The 14,702-nt window shown below is 25.1% G+C and overlaps 3 protein-coding genes across 4 annotated transcripts; 1 reads left to right on the top strand and 2 right to left on the bottom strand.

The window, feature by feature from the left end:
- Positions 1-403: 403 nt before the first annotated feature.
- Positions 404-6,637, top strand: Ankle2 (ankyrin repeat and LEM domain-containing protein 2). Its single transcript, XM_074239616.1, has 6 exons — positions 404-938; positions 1,011-1,363; positions 2,737-3,057; positions 4,687-5,597; positions 6,065-6,193; positions 6,289-6,637. Exons 1-6 carry the CDS (start codon positions 806-808, stop codon positions 6,335-6,337), a joined length of 1,896 nt encoding a protein of 631 aa, XP_074095717.1. The 5' UTR covers positions 404-805; the 3' UTR covers positions 6,338-6,637.
- Clc (clathrin light chain) lies at positions 6,635-11,509 on the bottom strand. 2 transcript variants are annotated; one of them, XM_074239618.1, is made up of 7 exons: positions 11,367-11,509; positions 10,994-11,156; positions 9,791-9,910; positions 9,577-9,654; positions 7,838-7,949; positions 7,661-7,672; positions 6,635-7,052 (listed from the first exon to the last, which is right to left on the bottom strand). In XM_074239618.1, exons 2-7 carry the CDS (start codon positions 11,148-11,150, stop codon positions 6,866-6,868), a joined length of 666 nt encoding a protein of 221 aa, XP_074095719.1. In that variant the 5' UTR covers positions 11,151-11,156; positions 11,367-11,509; the 3' UTR covers positions 6,635-6,865. The 2 variants fall into 2 exon arrangements, with proteins under 2 accessions (XP_074095719.1, XP_074095720.1); XM_074239619.1 differs by lacking the exon at positions 7,661-7,672 and having other exon boundaries at positions 11,367-11,505.
- Positions 11,510-12,517: 1,008 nt separating this feature from the next.
- On the bottom strand, positions 12,518-14,441 carry Gny (ALG6 alpha-1,3-glucosyltransferase garnysstan). The gene is made up of 2 exons (XM_074239617.1): positions 14,267-14,441; positions 12,518-14,195 (listed from the first exon to the last, which is right to left on the bottom strand). The coding sequence occupies exon 2, from the start codon at positions 14,175-14,177 to the stop codon at positions 12,597-12,599; it is 1,581 nt and encodes a 526-aa protein (XP_074095718.1). The 5' UTR covers positions 14,178-14,195; positions 14,267-14,441; the 3' UTR covers positions 12,518-12,596.
- Between the last annotated feature and the right edge of the window lie 261 nt (positions 14,442-14,702).

Raw genomic sequence — 14,702 nt, 5'->3', positions numbered from 1 at the left:
AAAATTTTGGTTTTTAAAATTTTATAATTTTAAATTTATTATAGATTTAAAATTAAACTAGTTAATCATCAATTAATAAAAAAAATTAATCTATTTTGTTATTAAATTACGAGAAAAAAAAAACAAAATAAAAAAATTCAACTTTGAAGTTGAAAAATTTGAAATTCAAATTTCAAATTTTCGCGGGCTTTTTAACAATGAAAAAATAAATAAATTATTTAAAAAAATTGTCATTAATTGTAAAAAAACCTAGTTTATTTGAGAAATTAAATATGTAAACTTCTATGATAATTAAATAAATTAATAAAGAGGAACTAAAAGGTCAAGTTATTAAGTGCGCATGCTGTGGCACGTTGCGTAAAAAAACAAACATGGCGCTAAGGTCATTCGCCAAAGTTTGTAAACAATCTACTACGTGTTCATATTTTTCCATTTAATAACATTATCATCATTACTATTATTAAGAACTATTTACATAACATCATAACAGATTTTAGTATTTTTATAAAAGTAATAAACAACGATAAGAAATAAAATTAACCCATGTTAAATTAAAATCGCGGGTTTTTGTTTAGTTTGAAGATTGTTTCAGTAAAATAAATACAGTTATCACAAAAAAATCAGCGCATTTAATTTTTTTATTATTATCAAGGTTCAATTAATAAAATTTCGGTTTTAACGCTAAATATTAATTTAATTGATTATTAAAAAAAAAAGTTCGAGAAAATTCTGTTTTATTAAAAAAATAACCTAGAAAAAAATCTAACCTAAAATTGTTTTGTCAACAATTAAAGAATATGTTAAGATGAGTGTCAATGGGTTGATTAACACCAAGAGTGATCATCTAATTAAGCTGGATAGCTTGAAAACAAATAAAAATGTTTATCATGCGGTCTTTGTCAATGAAAAACCAACGACTCCAGAGACTGAGGAGCCCGGTAAGAAAAATAATTTTTATTCTAATAATTCATTAATTACTGTGAAATTAACTAATTTAATTTTGTTCTCAGAAAATGAGCTCCATGTGTACCAAGACAAAATAGACGCGTTGAAAGTAATAAAAAAGTACAAAACAGGTAGACTGAAGACTTTCAACAGCTGGGAGGAAGCTGATAACTACGCGAGGTATGGAGACAGTCTTAACTACTCGATTAATGGGAGTATTGTTGATGGTAAATTTGTTGCTGAAAATTCCTGTAAACCTGTTGATGAGAAAGGACCAAGTTTTAAAAGTCTAAAGCCTCAGGAACTAGTGGTGTTTCGGAAACTGATTGAGACTGGAGACTTGGAAGGTGTCAAAAATTGTATTTGGGAGAATCCGAGGTATTTAATTAATGTCAGTGGTAATCCGACTATTTTGAAGGTAAAATTTTTAGAATTAATCAATTTTCTTTTTTTTTTTTTTTTTTTTTTTTAATATATATGGTAGATTTCATAGAAGTCAATTTTTTGCATTGGTCTTCATGTCGGAATTTACTCGGAATTTTATTCTAGTAAAATAAAATAAATTTCATTCAATGTCAAACGAAAGTTATTGAGACAAGATAATAATTAATTCTATGAAATCTACCATCTATTTCAAGTGTAGCCAAATGGCGTTCTTTTTTATATTTACAGAAATTTTTTTGATCAGTTTATAGGACAAGAGAGTTGTTAAATAAAAACACTAATTTTTCTTTTGAAATTATAATTATGTACATAGTAATGGAATCGATAGATATTTGATCAATTTTAAGATTATTTCAGTGGAAAAATTATTATAAAAGAAATTCCATTTGTAGAACTAGGAAAAAAAATGAAAACATTTTTTAAACATAGTTTTTCAATATTAATTTTTTTACTTGTTATTTATTATTGTCTACTAATTCTTAATAGAAGAAATATCAAAAAAAAATTTTTTTTTTTATTGTCGTTCTTGCTGTTTCTACCATTTTTTATATTTTGAAATTTTTGATTTTTCAATAATTTATTTTTTTTTTTTAATTTTATTTATTGAAAGATTCTGCACTAAAAATGAACAAACATGCTTTTTCACCTTTTTTCTTTGATAGTAAAAAAAAAATATGACGTTCTTCGTAGTCAGTTATAAAAAAAATATATTGCCACTGAAATCAACAGACATCTTATATTTTTTTAGGATTTTTTTAACACAAAAATTATGAAAAAAATTTCAAAGTTTTACTTAAAATTTTTTTAGTAATAATTAATTTTTTTTTTGACGTGATTTGTTATTTTTTCATTTTTGTTTCATTTAACTAATTATTGATTAAAATTCTAATAAGTTAACTTCCAGAAAATTGAATTTCATAAGAATCACTAGAAAAGTTCAAAAATTAAATTAGCAATAACAGTCTTTTTTTTTCAGAGTAAAATACAAAAAAACAATTTTCATGAATCCATTTCTGAGAATTTAAAGTCTATTTATTAATTTCAACATAATTTCTTTGCAAACTTATCACTCGCGAGTATTGACTCGTGACAACATATTAAATAAATATTATTATGAATAACAACTTAATTTTGTGAACATTTATCCGTCAGCAATTGCAAGTAAACAAAACTTTCATTTATCAAAATAATACTCGTCACAAAATACCCGGCTTATGTAAACAATAAATTTATTTATAAGTTTATTAACAACTTTCTAGTAAACATTTATTCTTATCAATAAATTTCTGATAATTATAAAAAAAAAATAAATATATAAATATTTTAAAAAACATTTTTTTATTCTAGGAAGGACCACGTTACAATGCACTCCATGTTGCGACATTGAAGAGTACTGCTGACGCGTTCAACATGTGCAAATTAATTCTTGATGTGATAAGCGATCCTAACTTGATCGAACTAATTGATGGCATTGAAGAAACCGCGTCGTACGTAAACAAGAGCCAAGTATTTATCGAAGCATTTTTAAACACTCCAAACAAAGGGCTGAACGAAACGCCACTCCACTTTGCTGCCAAGTATGGATTTAGAGACGTTGTAGCGCTTTTGGTTTCTTATCCTCAGTGCTCTAGAACGGCCAAAAATAAACATGGCCAGACACCGATTGAGGTAAATAATTACAGACCATTTAAATTAAATAATAAATAATAGTTTTAAAAAATTAAAGAACACGCTTTTTATAGAAAACCGAACTAAAAAAATAGAAAATAAGTTTTAATAAATTTAAATTAGGAATAGTGTTAAAAATTTCAATAAATATAAATTAATAATAGTGTAAATAAAAAAAAAAAAAAATGTATTTTATTTAAAAAAAAGCGTGGGGTGCATGGGTCAATAAATATAAATCTTCTATTGACAGACATAAGTAGAGTGATTATCATTTTTATAATATCTTAAAAAGCACCCCACGCTTTTTTTAAAATAAAATACATTTTTTTTTATTTACACTATTATAAATTTATATTTATTGAAATTTTTAACACTATTCTTAATTTAAATTTATTAAAACTTATTTTCTATTTTTTTAATTTGGTTTTCTATAAAAAGCGTGTTTTTTAGTTTTTTTAAACTATTATTTATTTTCTACTTTTTAGTTTGGTTTATTTATAATAGCTTGTTTTTTTTTTTTTTTTTTTTTTTAGTTTTTTTAAACTATTATATGCTTTGTTGAATTAAAAATTCTCTTTGGTGTTCGAAAATTTGTTAATATTAGATAAATCGGCTAAAGACAATGGTTTGAAACTAAAATTTTTGCCTTATGGACTATAGATGAAAATTATATAAATTAACAAAAATCTTATTTTGCAAATTGAAAAATGGAATAATTTTATCAAATTAGTGTATTGCCATCGGTCCTCGATAAATCTACAAAGTTTGAACGAAATCTGGCGGTTTAAAGTGGGTCAAAATCGCGCCCAAAGGAGTCGGTTACAAATATACAAACATACAAACATACAGGTGAAGCTAATAAAAAGCGTGTAATAATAATAATTTGTTCGTCACAAAATTTTCCTTACTTTCAATTATTTAAATCATAAATGACTTTCGCTAAAAAAATATAAAAATTTATTTACGATAGATTTACCCGTTAAAAAATTTTTATTAGTCTATTGTATAAATTAAGTTTTGAGGCAGTAACACATCTTTACTCCAAATTACTCAACTCTGCGACACACTGTACTACCCTAAAATAATTGAATAACTTTAAAAAAAAAAAATCTTTATTTTACTTAATTTCAACAGTATATTAGAAGCGTTGACGCGCTTTTAAAAATCTATATTCAATTTTTTTTTGTTTAATAATATTTTATTCGACAAAAATAAAACTGTACACAAAATTTCTCGGCTCTATTTAATATAATCTAATTAAATTTATCTCTATTTAATTTAATCTAATTAAAAAAAAAAATTTTACTATACATGGATATATAAATTATATATAATTGAGTAAAGTTGACATTGAATAAAGTTTGTAAAACAATAGCATTTTATTTTTTAAAAATAAAATTAAATTAAATTTTGACTTAATGATTTTTTAACAATTTACGATAAAGATATACCCGTTACAAAATTTTTCTCAGTCTCTTAATTATATAACTTAATTCTTGACTTGTAATTTATATTTAAAAAATAATGTTTATTAAAAAATTAATTTTATCATATAAATATACCGAAGACAAAATTTTTCTTATTCTTTTAATAATCTAAATACTTTGAAAATTAAAATTATTTTTTCAGATTATCTGCGACAGAATACCTCTGAAAGATGACGGAAAATTGATCCGAGAAATCCGTGCACTGCTTGAAGATCATTATTACGTTCCTGTGATAAGGTCTGAAGACAATTCTCTGGCTCCGGCAATTGGTGAACCATTTTCTCCAGCAAGCCCACCGCGACTGGTCATTGATCCAATCAGCCCGCGGTTAGAAGTAAAAGCTCTTGCGGGTCCAATGACTAAGCCCCAAGCTCTGAAATTTAGAAAAAAGTGGAAAACGCCACCCAGAATGTTGTTTGGTACACCCAAACGTGATACTTCAATCAATGACCCGCTTCACTTAGAAAAAGTTGATTGCAGGCTTATTGATCTTGAGAAAGGTTTGGAAAGAGTTGGCAGAGATTTAGCAGAAGAGTATCACGTCTCATGGAAAGAATTCTGGCCATTCTTAAACGAATTTGCTGATTTAAAATCCACTAGTGGCCTAGATAAATTAGAAAAGTATTTAAATAAACTACAGCGATTTAAAGCGATTAATTCTGTTAAACAAGGAAAATCATATCCTAAGTCTAAGAGCATTAAAAATTTATCTAAAGACTTTAAAACAGCAAATTGTATTCAGTCTGACGAAAAGGAGGACATTGATGGTATAAAACCTATAGATTTTTACAGTAAACAAGAGGATGAGAAAAATTTACTTAATAAGTTAGAGGATAATTTTATTGATGAAAAAGATAACAATATGGATGCGTTGATTAAAAATATGGAATCACTGATACTTAATTCTCCTAATAATGTTGTTGCTGATGAGAAATTTTATACGCCACCTTCATCGCCGTTGCCCTTTGATGATTATTCGGATTTTTCGGAAGACAGTAGTTCTGAAGACGAAATGTTTATTCCTTCAGAAGGGCATCCAGTATTTATTGAAGGGTATGATTATTTTTTTTTTTTATTTTTAAGGGGTTATTCTAAAAGCCAATATTCATGATTTTTTTTACACATAAACTATTATAGATATTAATATAAAATTTATTCAGTTTAACAAAAAAATATTCTTGAATAACATATTTTTTTTTTTTTTTTTTAAGGTAAAAGACCCAGTTATTGACATTTACAATTTTCTTTTAATTAAGAAAAAAAAAATCAACTCTTATAAATTAATAAATTAAATTTTTTAATTATAAATTTCAAGAAAATTGGTTACAAACCAGAATGACTCCTTAATTAAAATAATAATATTTCTTTTTATCTCTAAGTATCTTAAAAAAATCTAGGACTAATGTCCTACGACTTTTTTTAAAATATTTTTTTATTTAAAATTTCATTACGAAAATAAACAAAGGTGTAGTTTTTGATTATATGATTAATCGAATAATTTATAACAATTAATATTTTAGATCCGTGCCAAGTAAAATAGACGTAGCTGTTCTGAATGCATTACCGGAAGCTATTGATCCTGAAGTTTACCCTTTTATTTATCAATGGAAGCATGATTTACAATTGGCAGTACGCAAAAATGATATAAGGTAAATATCTATTGGTTATAAATTATATTATTTACAGTATTAAGAACGATTCAAATATTAAATTGCTTTTAACTACTAATATAATGTTTTTCTAGTTTCAGTTTCCGGACACCTAGAAAAGCTCTTTTGACTCCAAACAAATGATTTAAAAAATTCTTCTTTCAAAATTTTCAATTAAAATTGCCACAACATATTTCTTCTCTCAACAGTTCTTCCTTAAATTAATTGAAATCAAATGGAAAAAAAAAAAAAAAAAAAAAAAAACGTATTTATATTAATTACTAGATATTTATACTTAAACTGTAATATAAGAGAATATTTAACAAAAATATATTTTTCAATAATCTTTTATAATATTAAAATGATAATTATTAATAAAATGTTTAATCAACAAAAAAGTTATTACCTGAATATGAAATTAAAAAAAGAAAATAAATTTAATTAGTTCATGAAATTTCAATTTTATTTTTTTTTTATAATTATTTATAGTTAGCTAATAATAATGAGCTGATAATTACAATTTATCTAATTGAATAAATTTCAAAATAAACAATTTTAACATAAAATGGAACGTATTTTTTTTTTATTATTAATATTAGATTATATATATATATATATTTAGTGTTAATTTAATTATTGTTATTGTTTTTGTGAGTTGTTTAATAAAACAAATTAAGCGTTCATTGATGTAGTGGCTGGAGGCGTTTGTTTAAGTTGTAAAATAATTGATCGCATACGCGATACGTCTTTGGATATCCGCGACGATTTTGGGTTGAAGTCACACAGTTTCGCGATACGCTCCCATTCGGTTCCTGGCTCGACTTCTCCTGCTTCTGCTACGAATTGTTTTTCAGCGTTTCTGTTGAAAAAAATTTTTTAATTAGTAAATTTTATTTTTTCCGGATAAAATTCAAATATTAATCGTGAATTAACAAAATGCGCTCGTTTGCGTGAATTTTTAGCGATTAATAATAAAAATTTAATTTTTTGATCAATGAACATTTTTTTTAAAACAGAATTGATAGATTTTTTTTTTTTTTTTAGAAATCTTTAAGAAAATTTTCTACAACAAAAAATGCGAGTGTTGAATTTTAAAAGATAAGTTATTATTTTTTAAAATAAAAAAATACTATTACTTTAATTTTTTTTCTAGTATTTTGTAAAAATTATAACTTAATTAATATCAATATTTCATTTTTTAAATACATGCGCTTAAAGCAATTTTAAGGCTTTCTAACTACTCTGTGCATTAAATATTAAAAAATTATTAATAAAATTTCATCAATGATAAATTTAATTCCTGATTAAATATTAAATATTTTTTCTTTATCGTTATTGAAATAAAAAAATTTTTGATAAATAAAAATTAGGTATTAGAGTTAACTTCGATTTGGATTTTATAAATTAAAATAGAAGTTTGTAATTATTCATTAGAAACATGCTTATTTATTCAAATAAAAAACTTACTTGGCATTTCCCCTAAGAAGCAAAATCAAAATAGATTTTGTTTTTATTATTATATTGTAAATTCAATAATTGGTTTAAGTTATTAAACTGATGTTTAATGGAGTAATTTAATTTTATGAAATGATCTGAGTTTTAATGACCTAGTGCTTAGAAAAGTAATTGTGATAAGATGCACACCTGTTAGTCGCTTTAGTTTTACTAGTTGTTTCAGCATGATGTTTGTACCATTCCTCAAGTTCTTTCTTGGCAGCTTTCTTCCATTCTTCCATCTTTTTTTCTTCCTCAGCATCTGTATTAAAATAAATGTGTTAGTATGAGAAATAATTTATAATCATCTAACTATTAAACTACTAACTGTATTCAATGATATCTCGACTCAATAATATATTAGAAGTGTTGACGCGCTTTTAAAAATCTCTAATTTTTTTTTTTGTTTAATAATATGTTGACTTAAAATAAATTAAAAAAAAACTTTACTCAATAATTTTATTCTTAAAAAATAAAATGCTATTGTTTTACAAACTTTATTCAATGTCAACTTTACTCAATTATATATAATTTATATATCCATGTATAGTAAAAATTTTTTTTTTAATTAGATTAAATTAAATAGAGATAAATTTAATTAGATTATATTAAATAGAGCCGAGAAATTTTGAGTACAGTTTTATTTTTCTCGAATAAAATATTATTAAACAAAAAAAAATTGAATAGAGATTTTTAAAAGCACGTCAATGCTTCTAATATACTGTTGAAATTAAGTAAAGTAAAGATTTTTTTTTTTTAAAGTTATTCAATTATTTTAGGGTAGTACAGTGTGTTGCAGAGTTGAGTAGTTTGGAGTAAAGATGTGTTACTACCTCAAAACTTAATTTATACAATTAATAGACTAATAAAAATTTTTTAACGGGTAAATCTATCGTAAATAGATTTTTATATTTTTTCAGCGAAAGTCATTTATGATTTAAATAATTGAAAGTAAGGAAAATTTTGTGACGAGCATATTATTATTACACGCTTTTTATTAGCTTCACCTGTATGTTTGTATGTTTGTATATTTGTAACCGACTCCTTTGGGAGCGATTTTGACCCACTTTAAACAGCCAGATTTCGTTCAAACTTTGTAGATTTATCGAGGACCGATGGCAATACACTAATTTGATAAAATTATTCCATTTTTCAATTTGCAAAATAAGATTTTTGTTAATTTATATCATTTTCATCTATAGTCGATAAGGTAAAAAATTTTAATTTCCAACCATTATCTTTAGCCGATTTATCTAATATTAACAAATTTTCGAACACCAAAGAGAATTTTTAATTCAACAAAGCATATAATAGTTTAAAAAAACTCAAAAAAAAAAAAAAAAAAAAACAAGCTATTATAAATAAACCAAACTAAAAAGTAGAAAATAAATAATAGTTTAAAAAAAACTAAAAAACACGCTTTTTATAGAAAACCGAACTAAAAAAATAGAGAATAAGTTTTAATAGAAGATTTATGTCTATTGACCGATGCACCCCACGCTTTTTTTTAAATAAAATACATTTTTTTTTATTTACACTATTATTAATTTATATTTATTGAAATTTTTAACACTATTCTTAATTTAAATTTATTAAAACTTATTTTCTATTTTTTTTAGTTCGGTTTTCTATAAAAAGCGTGTTCTTTAATTATTTTAAACTATTATTTATTTATGTGGATGTTATTGTTTCAAAAACGAAAACAAAAAAAAAATTATGAATATTGAATTTTTTTCAAATCTAGAAACAGAATGACCTCCTAATCATTTATAAAACTTTTGTAAATATTGGGTAAAAATTTTTTTACTAAATTATAAACTAAAATAAATTTTTTTTCATCCACACTCAATTAATTTTTAAACTTTTGAGACACAATTTTTTAAAATTACCTTTTTCTTCAAGCCTTTGAGCTTGTTCCTCGCGCCATTTTTTTATTTTTTCAGGTTCTTCTTTCGCGACAACAGGTTCTATAAAATAAATTCAATAATTATAAAAATTGCTTTCATAATTAATAAGAAAATCGGCAATTGCGTGGTACACGAAAAAAATAATGTAAAAAAAATGCTAATAAAATAATAAATGAAAAAAATATATAATCACTACCTGGCGTTGAAACTGATTCAGTAGGTTGATCAATAGTATTAATCATCTCGAAGCTACCGGTAGTAGTACCATTTCCACCGGATTCGACTGTCATATTTTCAAAGTTACCAGATAAATCATCTATATTGATATAAACAAATGAAATAAACTAAATAAATAAACATAAATAACACCATAAAATGATTCAGATTGAAAGTAATAAAAATTATTAATTTAAATTAATAAATAAATTAAATGGAACTTTTCAAGCTAAATAATAAATAATTATTTAAATTAAAATAATTACTTCCTATCTTTCTGTTGTGAAAGTCTAATGCAATCTATGTTTGTAGATTGACTGATAAAATATGTTTGCTTAGTTGTAAAATAAGTTGATTTAATTTAGCAGTTATATAAGTGTATTTTTGGCTTTTTAAATTAATTTATAAATTTTAAAAATTTAAGAAAATTATATTTCAAAAGAAATTTGCTAAAACTTAGCTTGTTACCAAGGATTTTGCAAGTGTGCATATTAAGTACCTATTAAATATTGTTAAACTTGAATTACACTGAGAGAAAAATTTTTTTTAATAAAATTGATATTTTTTGTAACAAGAAATTAATTTATTGAAAATTTTCAGCCATTTTATTTTTTTAGCTTAAAAAACCAAAATTTTTCTTAGTAATTTTCTTGTTAAAAAAGTTTTTTTGATTTGAAAAATATCAATTTTAGATAGACAACTCGCAAATTTTAATCTGAACTATTTTTTTTCCAAGTTAAGAAAACTTTTTTTTTAACAAGAAAATTACGGAGAAAAGTTTTGATTTCTTCAGCTACAAAATAAAATTATTTAAATTTTTCAACAAATTAATTTTTTATTACAATGAGAATTAAGTTAGCAGATATTTATTAATTTTTAGAATTTTTTAACAAATAAATTATGGCAAAAATGAATGCGATAAAAAAACTGACATTTAGAAATTTTAAAAAATTATGAATGCAATTTTTTAAAAATAGTTTTTTAGAAAAGATTTATTTGCTAAATAAAATTAAAAAATTATCAAGTGGCTGCTAACTTTAATGTAATGTTATTACAACAAAATTTTATCAAAAATTCCACTCTCCAACTTTAAACAAATCAATAATTACATGACGCGTCAACGATTGTGGATCAAAATTCGAGTTCTATTTCTTCTCTAAAAATAAGTAAATATTATTTTCACCTTCAGTAGCTGAGATTACTGGCACAGATGTAGTCATAGCAACTGGTGGAATATCATCTTCGAGACCAGCCAACTGGTCTTGCTCCCGAGCTAGGAATTCAGCTGCTGGATCAACTTCGACATCATTACCAGTAAAGTTGTCACCGAAACCGTCCATTTTATTCTAAGATTTATAAAAATAAACAATTAATTATCAATTATTTAATTATATCCTTTAAAAACTCAATAACTTTTTATTAAACAAAATTATTTAGATTAATCAAATTAACATTTTAACCTACAAATTCAATTATGCGCTATGAAGTAAAAATAAAGTAATTAATCGCTTAAAATATACTTTATAGGTAAAATTTATCATAAATGAATTGCTTACCGATTTTACTGAGTATTAACGGCAAATAACTGTGAATTAGTTTAAGTTTTTCGATAGATACACACCCCTCGGTAGAATAATTGTACGAGAAATGATAAATAACAAAAGAGGATGACAACGTCAATAATTAGACAAAGAAAAAGTAAAAAAAAACCGTCTTAGCTGGGTTGGTAGTAAAAATTTCAATCTTATTTTGCAAAGGTAATTAAACTCTTGTAGGTAACAAAGATTTGCCGTTTTCACAAAAAAAAAAATAATTAGTATTAAATTCGCAGGAGAGATGGCGTAACAACAATGACAGAGCAGAGTAACGGCCCAAAGCCCGGTTTGGTTCAGTTCAGCGTTGCCAATGCCCGAGTAATTACCCATTTTTCGGGTAATTCGATGTCGAATGGGTAAGTAGACGGGTAATTAGATTTGGGTGGGTAAAATCGGGTAATCTGCTTAATCAAGATGGAATATTGTAAAAATATTGTATTGCAAGAGTTAGACAATGAATGGAAGCGATACGAGTTGTTGGATTTGACTGATTTCAATATTGATATAAATTTAGACTCAGAAGATTATTGGAGAGAAATCTTTAATATAAAAAAAGCTAATGGTGAACTATTGTTTAAGAATCTAAAAATAGTTATATACTTTCTACTAGTTTTACCATTTTCAAATGTAACCGTTGAGAGAATTTTCAGTGATATTAAAAATGTAAAAACTGATCATAGAAATAATTTATCAACTGATACATTAAAGTCTATTTAAATTACTAAAAACTTTTTATCCAAAGACAGTGATATTATTAACTTTGAACCAAATGAAGAAATGTTAAATATTAACATTTGGGATAAGAAAGACGTTTAGATATTAGAATATTTATATATGTTACGTTATGACTTTTATAAAAATTTTAAATGTTAAATTTAGAATAATTTTGCTACAAACATTATAAAATTTTCATATAAAATAAAGAATTTTATTTAATATTATTTAATAATTAATAATTTTATTCATTTTATATTGTCAATACTGTAAGAGTATAAGATTATAAATAAATTTTCATGTAAATAGAATTGGTAACAGTGTTGGGTAAAAACGGATTATCAGACTTGGAGGAAAGGGTAATAGAGTTAAATTTCAATTAAATTAAATTAAATCAATTTTCATTTACTTTACAATTTTATTTCATTTTTCATTTAAAAATAAATATAATTTATCATAATATTAATAAATATAATTTCAATTTAACAATATTTGTTTCAAATTAAAATATACAAAAAACAGAAAGAAATGTGCAAAAGAATAAACAGATATTAGAAGCGTATACAAATCTGGATACCGATGCGGGGGTCTTACGAATTTAGTAACTAATGATAAGAGAATTATTCCTAGTATCGATAAATAAAAAGCAATTCTTTTCATTGCAATAATTTGATAATTTTTTAACAATCGTACAAAAAAAACGTTAATTTTTAACTTAATGTTGTGCCACATTGTAAGGTTCTTAAGTTTAGATTGATTTATGTTTCTTGGTTCATTTCTTTTTTCAGGAACAAGTGTCAATTGATCAAACCAAATCCAAAAATTCAGAATGACGTAAAAACTCATTAAGTTCATAAACGCACCGAATAAACCATCTTTTATTAACAACGGCACTAAGCTGAAGCTTGAAACAATTAAAAACCAAAAACATGGAAGTGGATCGTAATGGAAATAAGTAAGAACCGGAATAGCGACTAATAATATTGTTTTTTCGTGAACTTGGAATGAAAATAAGTAAAACCCTAAAGAAGTGTTGATTAATGATAATATCAATTTTTCGACTGATGCGTTTAAGTAAAGATCTATACCTGAAGGCAGCACAGATAATATGGTTGTAAAGAAACAAATTTTAGCTAACTCTACATGGGAGAATAGTTGACGTAATTTAATAAAGATATTAACAGTGCACCAGGCGTTAGCTACTTTATCTTCGAAAACTCCACGACTAAGCGGAAACAGTCTGATAAATACATCAATAAATTTCATGTCTTTAAAGAATGGTAACCAAATAATGCAAAACGTCGTTAGAACTGTTAGAGTTACACTTACAAAAGTTTTTAAAGAGGATAAAATAGATTTGTTACGAAAAGGGGTGCATTTATTCAGAATAAAGAAGAAAATTGGAAGCGCGTGGTATAGTTCCATTTGCTTGTAATTTAAGGCTAGAACAAAGAAAAAAGATCCCAATACTAATGATTTTTTAATTATTAATCCTAGAGATAGCATGAAAAATCCTAGTGAGATCGAATTATACTGGAAGTGCCCGTGATCAATCAGTATAAGTCCTGGATATAATAAAGCCGTTAACACCATAAGATGTAACCTTTTCAATCCAAGTATATTAATGACTTGGTTGCTTTTCGGCTCAAAAATAGGATATGGAAGTAAGAATACTATCGCTGGGACGTAAATTATCAAGTCAGCAATTAGAACAGACAGTCGCATGAATTGTTTGTGATCTGGAGTCTCGTAACCTCGAGAATTGTTTAGCTTAACGTAATCTGGATTGATTTTATTCGCTACTTTTCCAAGGATCAAACTATGAAATGCTGTTAGCGGTGGGTAATCCAATCCCCAATACTGGAGATGATTGTCAGAAGAATTAGAATACCATTGATCGACCGGCAAATTATACGTTATTTCTTGCCAATGACGTTGAGCTTCATAGTCTCCATACATAGGTGGTTTGTTTTTGCCACTGTAGTCGTGAAACGTAACACACCATCTCAGGAATGTTGCTAAGCTAATAACCAATCCAAGTTGAATTTTTTCCCTCATTTTTAACAATCTTGTTTACTGAAAAAAATTTATACAAAATATTATACAATTCTTTATTCATTTAAATTGCATTAATAAGTGATACTTACAATATGTGAGGAATTTAAGGCTAGTTAGGTTATTTTAATATTATCTTGACCATACGACATTTCAATCCGCACTTTTTGTCTTATTTAATAACTTCAATGCTGAAAAAACTGAATTTAATTCAAAATTTTTTTTTCTTACGACATGTTTATTTACACTGAGAAGCCACGTTGTGACAGCAACAAACATACTGTTTGTTACGATTATTAGCGCCACTTGTTACTGAGAGGTGAACTAAAATGTAGCTTACTGTGCGATAACCAACCAGATGGTAAGTCAGCGTCAATTTACTGCCGGAACTTTGCATTAAGTTAAGTTTATATGAAACAAGTATATTATACGATATATATTTTAGCAGGAGATACAATTTTATTAGTTTATTAGTATCAACAGATTCGGTAGAATCTGGCGCCAAGTTCCGTTCTCAAGCCAGACTAC

This window comes from Cotesia typhae, unplaced genomic scaffold, assembly GCF_013202065.1.
Source record: "Cotesia typhae breed Kobodo isofemale line unplaced genomic scaffold, CoteBio_Ctyphae contig_26, whole genome shotgun sequence".
In the NCBI taxonomy this organism is placed as follows: Eukaryota; Metazoa; Arthropoda; class Insecta; order Hymenoptera; family Braconidae; genus Cotesia; species Cotesia typhae.
Note: the sequence above shows the minus strand (reverse complement) of the source record. Positions and strands in the feature narration are given on the sequence as shown.